Raw genomic sequence first — 11,832 nt, forward strand, 5'->3', positions numbered from 1 at the left:
CTGTGGCTGTGCCAACATAATAATGAAACAGGACAAACTTTAAAAAAAATCAATAGATGCTGGCACTATATCTGATCGTGTTCAGCTCGGAGGGGAGAGCGTTCCCTGCGTGGGAAGAAAAGCACATGGCTGTGATATCTCTGGCAATCAGCAGCTACCCTCTAAAACACACGTAGCTCTGATCTCTCTCTCTCTCTCAAAAACGTCAAACGTTACTCCTTAACAATCTGTAGATGATAATGTCTGCTGAACAAACAAACAGGTAGCGCTAGCTAAGTGGAGGCAAGGTGCACTCCAACACGTGGCGAGATGTGGACTAACTTGAACAGAGGCTGTCAAGTAAATGAGGAAGGCCCCGCCCCCGTGTTCTTGGTCCACAGCCACTCTGTTGGATTTGCATAAATACATCGGTACTGCAAGTGAACTATGGTACTTAGCGCGATGAGAGAAGTCGCAAAATCAACCACAAAGTTCAAGCAAATTAAAGAAAACAACCAGATCTAAATCCGTTAATTCTCTCATGAAAAGCGAACAGACGTAGTTAGAACGCGCTTGGACCACAAACTTTTTTTAAACCGTTTCTCAGCGAGCACCTATGCGCCAAGGGTAACATACATTCCAAATTTCAAGTCCCAAGTCCTCATGGTTCGGGAGATTTTGTGATGAGTGAGTCAGTGTTATTTGGCTTTATATAAACAAACATAAATATAAAATAGGAGTCTCCGAGTTGGATTACGCTTCTGTGAAAAGAGAATAATTTAATGGCTTTGTTTCCACATCACTTGTATCACATTAATGTGAGATCTTACAGATTTTTCTCAATGTAACTAGAAAAAAGCACCGTGATACAAAAAACATGATAATTCTAGGCTAAGTTCCCTTAAGAGTACAGTAAAGTAAACATCCTTTTATAAACATTTATTCCAGTGTAGTTTTACACCTGGGTTCGGTTAAAGTCGTTTTTAGCGGAGGACGACTATAAATTCAATGCCATCCGAAACGCTGACGTCAGTAACTTTTCACGGACTGTGCATTCTCTTCTCTGTGAAAAATAACCCTGGGTTAACTAGTCTCGAATTTACAGAGGTCCTCTGGTAATAATTAATGTACCCACTGCCTGAAATGGGAAAAAAAAAATAAATCAAATAAATGTCGGCGTCATCTTCGTTAGGTCGCGTTCCGTTTACCTCGGAGGTCCGAGCTGGGAATGACGTCACACCAGAATTGATCACGTTCCAGTAACGCTGCTTTCCGTTTAGTTTGGAAGTCAGATGTCAGAGCTGGGAATGATATCACACTCAAGTTGACCACATCCTAGTAAAACATTTGGAAAATCAATATGGATGCATCCAGGAAAGCCTTTGCTGTGTTTGCTCCATCATAGAAAACAGCAGTTGATAACAACACATTACATTGTATTTTGTTTATGCAAACACTGTAGTAACACGTCCACAGATAGAAGTTGGACAGCACTGTGTGTACAACGGATTTAACGAGACACAAATAGAAGTGCTAATAAACAGTATAATGCTACAGCTTTCGCTAAAGTTCACAGTGTATATCGCCATTTTGGATTGACATCTTGATCTGAAGTCGAAGAAACAAACTTGACAAGACCACCCCTGAGTTTCTGAGACGTAAATCTGAGTTAGTGGACCATTCCAGCTGAAAATTCCAACTAGGAACTCAGAAATTCCGCCTTCCCACTTCAAATGGAAAGCAGCATAAAACATTTGGAAAAACAATATGAACACTTCCAGGAAAACCTTTGGTGCGTTTGATCCATCAGAAAAAATGGCATTTGATAACACATCACTTCGTACATCCAAACATAGCAACATGTCCACAGATAGAAGTTGGGCAGCACTGTGTGTGTGTGTGTGTGTGACTGATTTAATGAGACATGGACAGAAGTGCTAATGAACAGTATACTACCACAGTTTTCAATAAAGTTTTTGATGTATGCCACCATTTTATATTTACGTCATAATCTGAAGTTAAACAAATTCGGACTTGATAGACCAGACCCAAGTTTCTGAGTTGGAAATTTGATCTAAGGGGGCGATCCAGTTGAAAATTCCAAGTAGTAACCTGGAAATTGCTTCTAACTTCAAATGGAATGCAGCATTAAATCCCCTTGGAGGTTAGAAGGCATAATTCAGATACGCAACGGATATGGATTATTCCAGAAATTTTTACTCAACAATATCTAGGGGGGAAAAAAAAAATCATGTGTTCTGCCCATTTTGAGCATACAACTGGATAACTAACATGTGGACCATGTGACATAAGTAATGTGAAATTCCCACCCTCGAGGTGAACATTTCTCACATTGGTTACAATTGTACAGCATTGCTCCCTATTGGCTTCAATTGTAGCAAACTTTTTTTTCCACATTCCGCACAAAAACAGATTAAAAATTTGTCTCCAAATCACTACAAAGTACATGAGGCACGTCATTTTGGGTGAACTGTTCCTTTAAGAATGCTCAACAAAGGGATGGATGGTGGGAACACTAGAAAATGTGAGATGGAAAAACCAATGAAGGTATCACATAACTCCAGAAAGAAGGGGGGAAAAAAGTTTACTTGAAAAGGTATAATTCCACATTTTTAATAACAAAGGGTTCTGAATTTACATAAACCAAACTTTGTGCATCCGTCACTCCAATCTGAAATGTTCCAATTCAGAAATGCTGTAAATCACCATCAGGGAACAACACCCGCCGCAATGGCTGTGACCATCTTTTAATTAAAATAAGCCCACATTACCTCTGTACGTGTTCTTGGAGTTGTGCTCTTTGCTGCTTTCAGGGTACAGTCATGCGCCAATTTATGGCCAACAAAGTGAAGGTCATTTGAATATATGGATAAGAGCAACAGGAAAACAATAGGGTAAGTAATGTCTTAGAATATGTCAAAACAAGCTGCAGTAATAAATCTTTTATTATTATTTCACATGGTCTCATGTTTTCAGTCACTTGGAGGGCCCGTTAAGGTTTGTTCTGCTCTATGTAGATAATTCTTGTTAAATTTGGCCTACATCCCCTTCCTTACACCAATGTTTCTCAACCATTAAGGTCCCACACCCCATTTCTGCCTTCTTAAATGTGTTGACAGCCCGCTAGCAGCAACTGCAAACTGCCCCATTGGTGAAACTAGTGCAATTGGTGGTCTCCCTTGATAAAACATGTCACACATCGCTGCCGACTGCTTAGACTACCCCACTCGCAAACCAATGAGAGCAAACCGTGACCCACCTGCAGCAAGCCAGGTCGTGTGGTAGAAATTTAATTTGGAAAATCTCTCTATTATAAAAAAAAAAAAAAAAAAAATCTTGGAAGGTTGGAAGGAGACGAGATGTGATTTTCTCAGAAAGACAATTTCACATCCCGCGAGACGAGTCTTTGTGCCAAGAGATTTAACCACGCCCGGGGCTGGAAATAAAAGAGAGTTGATGACAAAGTAGAACATCGTAAACAATTCAAAAACGTTGGCGTGGTACACATGCACAGCAGGTTAGAGATAATGGAAGTATGAAAATTCGAAAGTTTCTATAAAAAAAAAAAAAAAAGGATAGTAAAGATCGCATTAGTGCAAACAAACGGAAATTATTACTCGGTGAAATAACAGAACAGCGAGAAGAGATCAAATATATTGTTCGGATTTAAACTAAGTCGGAGGCTTTCAGATCGTCTAATTCATGTTGCCATCAGGGTAAAAAAAAAAAAAAAAAGTACGTGTTTCTTCCAAACGAAGAGGTGTATCCACGAGAATTAAAAGATTTGTTGTTTGGTGAAAGTGAAATGCTATTGTCAGACACAGTTTGTGTAGACAGAAAGAAACCATATTCACTCACGGGCGGTTATACTTTGCGTTGTCATGAGGGAATTCCAAACACGGAATCAAAATTCAATGTGATATTGATGAAAAGTTAAAAGCGAAGAGAGATCGAATATATGGACATAGGTGATGTGACAGAAGTGCGCCATGTGAGATGCAGATCATATGGCACAACAATAGCAGCAGCTGATCGAGCAAAGAGGAGGTTAAAAAAAAAAAAAAAAAACCCTATTGTTTCTCATTGTATCACCGTTTAAGACTCCTTAGGATGCGTTCAGACCCCCTCTTCACAACGCAAGTGGCAGAGACGCAAAGCAGCAGGCACATAGCACGGGCATGGGGGGTTGTTGGCGAGCGAAGCCCCCTAGTACAGGGGTGGCAAACTCCAGCCCTGGAATGCCGCAGTGGCTGCAGGTTTTCATTCTAACCTTCTTTAGTTTTTGCTGCTAATTAACTTCTTTTGCCTTAATTTTAATTAACTTGATTCAGGCCCCTTAGTTGTTTCTTTTTCTTTAATTAGCTACCGAACAATAATGAGACACAAAACAAAGGTGCCACATGACCAGCTCACCCATACCCATCGTACAATATCTGAAAATAAGGAAAGGTGAAGGTCTCAGTAAGGTTGATCTCTCAGGTCCCCAAAACATTTTGACAATGTTCTTAGAAATAAAACAGAAAATCAACAGTTATGGAAATGTCTGCTGTGTCAGAATGAGAGCAGCAACAAGCCATAGAATTAAATAACGAGTTTAATTAACAGCAAGAATTGGCTTCTCATTAAAAAACTGGTTGGAGTGAAATTACTTGGAGTTTGAAGCCCCAATTTTGCTGGTCAACTGTGCACTTGTTTCACATTTGATTTCTGTTTGGCTGTCATTTAATGACGAAAATAAATTCAGAACACTGAATCCTTCAAAACAGGGCTATTAAAATGAAGGGAAAAAAGAAGTTAATTAGCAGTGAGAACTGGTCACTGATTAGGAAAAGGGTTACAATGAAAACCTGCAGCCACTGCGGCCCTCCAGGACTGGAGTTTGCCACCCCTGCCCTAGTATATTAAAGAAAGAAATCTTGTCACCAACAAAGACCTCTTTGAGTCAAGAACCGGGCAGGAGGAAGCTTACCCACTGCTTCCTTTATTTCTCATCATGAAGAGCGATGCGCCCCAAACAGAGCAGCCTGAATTGGGATGGTCAATAAGCAAAGTTACAGGCTCAACTGAACTTACATAACAGTGCTGAATTAATCCTGACATTTGCTCTGATTGGTTCATTAACTTACTGTAAACACCCATCCGATTGGTTAAAAGAAAGGAGATATCTTGGGCAGAGAGCAGGGCTAGCATACATACCCCAAAATAAAAGTCTAGTTGCACTACATTTTCGTTCTTCCCATATTTCTCAGGTTCAGCCCTTACCCTTGAGATTTCTGTGTATGTGACAACTGCCCAGTCTTTGCTGGGAGCAGGACATCTGCCGATTTCTTAATCCTACCAGAACATCCTGTGTATGACATCAACACTGCCCTAGTACATTTGTGTCTTTTGTTGCTCACTTGATCTTTATCTGGTTTCTTGATATGCTTAAACAGGTTTCTGACATTTATTAACCCTTCTATACTACTTCTATAACAAATGCTATTTTTTAATGTGGAAAGCATACCAAAATACTATATTCACCCTAAGTTCAAATTTTTCTTCCACATTTGCGACCTGGTGGTTGAGAAACACTAGCCTTAGATGACCTGCCATGACTCACTCACAAACCAACGGTGATGTGACCCCAGTGGTTGAGAAACACTGCCTTGCATGGAACTAGCCTGTGGCCTAAGAGACATGAAGGTCAGTCTGCGCAACTCCAGAATGGTAGTTAAAGTATGCATACAGATGACCCATGTCAGGCCCAAACAGCCTCAGCTGCAATTTTTAACCAACATAAGGGTCGGTCCCAAATGGAGCCATAAGTCAGCACATGACTGTATTACACAAAGGGATAACAAAACATGGATTGTAATATCTGAAAACATATAAAAAGGGTTAGGCCCCTTTACAGAGAGCAGTTTGGACTGTGCACATTACTGAACACAACACTCCTTGACCTTCATTGTTAATATCGTTAATGTAATTCAGTGTGTTCAAATTAGCACACTATTTGCATGTGATGGAGTGCAATACGAGGTGAGACACAAAAATAGCTTGGGGCTTTCCTGGAAAACCGTCTGGAGGATGGTCGAAAGTATATCCTGCGAATAGCCCAGTCAGTATTTGAACAAAAAATCCTCTCACGAGTTGCTGCGATAATGTTGGGTTAAAATAAATTGAACAGCGAATCATTAAATTTCTCACAAAATTGAACTGCCACAGAAACTTATGAAATTCTAAAAACAGTGTACGATAACAGTTTATCTTGTATGCAAGTTTGAGTGGCACAAACGTTTCAAGGAAGGGACACAGAAAATGTGGAAGATGTTCAACACCCAAGTCGCCCACGCTCGTCTCGAACCAGATGAAAACATCAAAACTGTGAATCAGATTGTTCAAAATGATCACACTGCTTTTTCTGTAAAGCAGTTTTTGACTGACAAAAACATTCCTGCCTTCGATCATCCTCCCTCTTTGTCCGATTTAGCTCCCTGTGATTTTTACTTGTTCCCGAAAATCAAAAGTGACCTGTAGGGAACACATTTTTCTTCAATGGATGAAGTGAAGACAGATACGGTAAGTCTGTTGAAGAACTTCAAGCAAGACAACTTCCAGAACTGTTTCACTGTTTCAATCAATGGATTATACATATGGAGCAGAGTAGAGATTGGGGGGGTTTGGTAATATAGAAGGTGACAATGTTTAGAATGCTCTAATTCATCAATAAATATATACATTTTTTTACCAATCCGGTTATTTTTGTGTCTCACCTCGTACATGGCTGGCCGACCAACTGAAAATAAACTATAACCGGACATGATTTACGATTCAGGCCTTTATTAAAGTGTTTTATTATCCTGACTGGCCCAAGCACCAACTAAGAAAACAAAATAAATCTCCCTGCACGGAACTTGGTAATCAAAGGCTGGCCCGCTAAATGAAAGTTTTAATCACACTCACAACTGCCTTGGCCTTCACTCAATACCAGTAATGGATCTGAGCCGAGCCACAGTGAGTCACAGGAACAATGTGGGACTCCTTTTTTGTTATTGTCCATTTTACTGTACAACTTTTCCTAATCAGGATTGCTTTATTCCGCAGTTCTAAAGTCATTACCAATATATGACTGACACTGATTGACCCAATTTGCTCATCTTACTTTGTGTATATTATCCATTTTTACTATTTTTCCTAGTTTTTTTATCATTATAGTTAGAATATTTTTCTTTAATACTATATTAAAGTCCTTGTGAAAAGGGCATACACCACTCATTCACATTTTCTTCTCCTTTCCTCCTGCATGAACCTTCTGGTGCACTTTAAGACTGACAGACTGGCTGAAATTTCTACCACACTCGGTGCAACTGTATGGCTTCTCTCCGGTGTGAACACGTTGGTGTTTTTTAAAGCCTGCCAAGTTATTAAAGGTTTTTGTACAATCCGTGCAACTGTAGGGCTTTTCCCCAGTGTGAATCCTCTGGTGTGTTTTAAGGCTGACCGACTGACTGAAGGTCTTCCCACATACAATACAACTGTACGGCTTCTCTCCCGTGTGAACTCGTTGATGCTTCTTAAAGCCTGCCAAGTTATTGAACGTCTTTGTACAATCGGTACAGCTGTACGGTTTTTCCCCAGTGTGAATTCTCAAGTGCGTTTTAAGTGTGATCGACTGATTGAACGTTTTCCCGCATACAGCGCAACAGTATGGCTTCTCGCCGGTATGAATCCTCTGGTGCGTTGTAAGGGAATCCGAGCGGATAAACGTCTTGCCACATTCGGAACAACAGTATGGTTTTTCTCCTGTGTGGATCCTCTGGTGTGTCTTTAGGTGCTCTAACCGGCTATAGGTCTTCCCACATTCTGCACACGAAAACGGTTTCTCCCCTCTATGAATTCTTTCATGTGCTCGAAGAAAATCTGATCGACCGAAGCTCTTTCCGCATTCCATGCATATGTATCTTATTTGTCCAGTAAACACTCCTTCATTATTTTCGAAGTGGTTTCTCGAACTAAACACTTTTCCACTCTCTGAAGAAGCAAGCAGCTTATTTCGAATATGCATTACACTGTAGAGCGGCTTCTTATTTACAATGCTCCCAGATCCCTGCAAGCCTTCCATGGATACCATTTGATCCTGGTTGCCAAGTACATCTTTTTCTACTACTGAAAAAGCAGCAGAATGTTGCTTCTTAACATCTGAAGAGATGTGCACACAGGAAACATCCTCCAAGCTACCGTCAGAATTCTCCAGCTTAATAGGCTGTGGCTCCCCATCATCATCATCATCAGAAACAACGATGATTGTGTCTACATTTTCATCCCACCCACCACTGTGGACATGGGCCAGCGAAGGAATTCGATTTTCGATTTCACAGTCAATTAACTCTGTAGGTGCCTGGAGATGTGCAGAGGAATTCTGACTGAAGACACTTGTTATAATTGGAAGTTTCCTTTCAACAATGCACTGATCTGGTTCATCTGTGGAGGAAGGAAAAAATACAGTTCATTGGTTCAGAATTCTTCTGACAAGTTATATTTAGCTTTCCCTCCCACATCCCAAAAAGACTTGTATTCAGTGAAGTGGTAACTCTTGATTGCTCTCATGCAACTGCATGCCCTGTTCTGTAACTCCGATCCCTGTAAATGGAATACAGATGATGGATGAGGAAGAAAAAGATGTAGCATTTATGTAGCACTTTTCAAGACATTCAAACACTTTGCATAGACAGGGGAGAGCCCCTTCAACCACCAACAATGTGCAGCATCCACCTAGATGGTTTGCACCACTATGATCACCACACATTAATTATTATGTGATAAAGAATTGGGAGAGATAGTTAGCCATATAAAAATGGTAAATAATTAGGAGGTCAGAATGACCAGGAAGTGATCGGACAATTTAGTCAGGACATTGGGAAACACCCTAAACTCTTTACAAAAGATGCCCCGAGATCTTTAATGACCACAGACAGTCAGGACCTCATCCAAAAGACTACACCATTATTACAGCACAGCGTCCCCATCACTGCACTGGGACAATGGGATCCACATCCAGACGACGGGGCAGACGCCCTCTGCTGACCTCACCAACACCTCCTCCAGCAGCACCCCAAGCTTTTCCTAGATGGTTTGCCATCCAAGTGCTGGCCAAAGCACGAACAAGCTTGGCTTCAGGTGGATGACCTCTTCTGAAGTAAACATGGCATGGCTGCAGCTGCTGACTAAAACATAAATTTAGAAATATTTGGTTCGTTGAGATACAAGGGTGTGGGGGGCGGGGGGGGGGAATGCATTTTTCTCATTAACCAAAGTTACATATTAATTATCATATTTATGGAAACAATTTAAGCAAAATGACACCATTAATTGGCTAACTAGAAAGATTACAATATGCAAACTTTCAAGGCAATTCAAGGCCCTTCTTGCCTGTAATCATTCTAGTTAGCCAATAAAAGGTGTCATTTTGCTAAACTTCTCACCAAATCTATAATGGCTAACACGGTACAACACCCTAGTACTGGAAACAATTTATTAACATTCTGCAAAATAAAAATTGTGAAAGTTGATTTTCATATTAAATTTGTACATTTTGCAACACAAGTCAACACATCAGCTAAGTAAAGTACAGAAATAAGTCTAGCACCTTGAAAAATAGTCGCCCCCCCCCACCAGGTGCTAGACTTATTTCTCTACTTTCTACACACACACAGATAGATAGATTCTAATATACACTTTATATATAGATATATAGATATATTGATATAGATATACAGTGGAACCGAGATACGAACAGCTCTGTACAGTGATCCCTCGCTATATCGCGCTTCGCCTTTCGCGGCTTTACTGTATCGCGGATTTTATATGTAAGCATATTTAAATATATATTGCGGATTTTTTGCTGGTTCGCAGATTTCTGAGGACAATGGGTCTTTTAATTTCTGGTACATGCTTCCTCAGTTGGTTTGCCCAGTTGATTTCATACAAGGGACGCTATTGGCAGATGGCTGAGAAGCTACCCAACTTACTTTTCTTTCTCTCTCTCTCTTGCGCTTTCTCTGATCCTGACGTAGGGGGTGTGAGCAGGGGGGCTGTTTGCACACCTAGACGATACGGACACTCGTCTAAAAATGCTGAAAGATTATCTTCACATTGCTACCTTCTGTGTGCAGCTTTTAAGTATGCTGCACGGTGCTTCGCATACTTAAAAGCTCAAAGGGCACATATTGATTTTTGACTTTGTTTTTCTCTCTCTCTCTCTCTGCTCCTGACGGAGGGGGTGTGAGCTGCCGCCTTCAACAGCTTTGTACTGGCGGTGCTTCGCATACTTAAGCCAAACAGCCCTATTGATTTGTTTGCTTTCCTCTCTGTTTCCTTTGAAGAGGAAAATATGTTTGCATTCTTTTAATTGTGAGACAGAACTGTCATCTCTGTCTTGTCATGGAGCACAGTTTAAACTTTTGAAAAAGAGACAAATGTTTGTTTGCAGTGTTTGAATAACGTTCCTGTCTCTCTACAACCTCCTGTGTTTCTGCGCAAATCTGTGACCCAAGCATGGCAATATAAAAATAACCATATAAACATATGGTTTCTACTTCGCGGATTTTCTTATTTCGCGGGTGGCTCTGGAACGCAACCCCCGCGATGGAGGAGGGATTACTATATACGAGAAATTCAAGATACGAGGAAAGTATGAGCGAAAAATTCGGATCTAAATACGAGCATTGGCTCGCGTAATGAGCCACGAACCAGGCTGTGGGTATGCGTGATGCGTTTCCCGATCCGCCTCGACTCGGGGATTCACCCAAGCTGACGCTGCCCACCCGTCAGCTCACTCAGTGTTCCTTGTTCTCCCATAGCGCGAGGATCTACGCGTTTGTGCGCTTGTGATTTCATTGTTTTTTTTGCATTTAACGTGAAAATAATTATTCCACGAAACCTCTCAAGAAGATAGTTGCCTCAGATAGTGCTGCAAAGAAAAAAAAGGAAGTCATGGCGGTTGAAATTAAGAAAGAAGTCATGGATAAACATGAGCGTATTTATTAAAGGTAAACTACAGTATATATTATTTATCAGGAAAATTGATTTTATGTTGATATTTTTGGGGGTGCGGAACGGATTAACTGGTTTCCATTATTTTCAATGGGGAAGTTTGTTCTAGATATATCTATATCTATATCTATATATATATATATATATATATATATATATATATATCTATATATATATATATATATATTATATATATATTATATATATATATACAGTAATCCCTCCTCCATCGCGGGGGTTGCGTTCCAGAGCCACCCGCGAAATAAGAAAATCCGCGAAGTAGAAACCATATGTTTATATGGTTATTTTTATATTGTCATGCTTGGGTCACAGATTTGCGCAGAAACACAGGAGGTTGTAGAGAGATAGGAACGTTATTCAAACATTGCAAACAAACATTTGTCTCTTTTTCAAAAGTTTAAACTGTGCTCCATGACAAGACAGAGATGACAGTTCAGTCTCACAATTAAAGAATGCAAACATATCTTCCTCTTCAAAGGAGCAAATAAATCAATAGGGCTGTTTGCTTTTAAGTATGCGAAGCACCGCGGCACAAAGCTGTTGAAGGCGGCAGCTCACACCCCCTCCGTAAGGAGCAGAGAGAGACAGATAAAAAAATCAATATGTGCCCTTTGAGCTTTTAAGTATGCGAAGCACCGTGCAGCATACTTAAAAGCTGCACACAGAAGGTAGCAACGTGAAGATAATCTTTCAGCATTTTTAGACGAGCGTCCGTATCGTCTAGGTGTGCGAACAGCCCCCCTGCTCACACCCTACGTCAGGATCACAGATAGCGCA

General features: G+C 40.5%; 1 protein-coding gene across 1 annotated transcript in view; it reads right to left on the minus strand.

Moving 5' to 3' along the window:
* Positions 1-7,047: 7,047 nt before the first annotated feature.
* Positions 7,048-11,832, minus strand: part of LOC114644566 (zinc finger protein OZF-like) — a 17,066-nt gene continuing 12,281 nt past the window's right edge. The window contains exon 2 of the mRNA XM_051934443.1: positions 7,048-8,463. Within this exon, the coding sequence (XP_051790403.1) occupies positions 7,259-8,463 (1,205 nt within the window). The 3' untranslated portion in view covers positions 7,048-7,258. The remainder of the gene's footprint in view (positions 8,464-11,832) is intronic.

This window comes from Erpetoichthys calabaricus, chromosome 12, assembly GCF_900747795.2.
Source record: "Erpetoichthys calabaricus chromosome 12, fErpCal1.3, whole genome shotgun sequence".
NCBI classification, from domain to species: domain Eukaryota; kingdom Metazoa; phylum Chordata; class Cladistia; order Polypteriformes; family Polypteridae; genus Erpetoichthys; species Erpetoichthys calabaricus.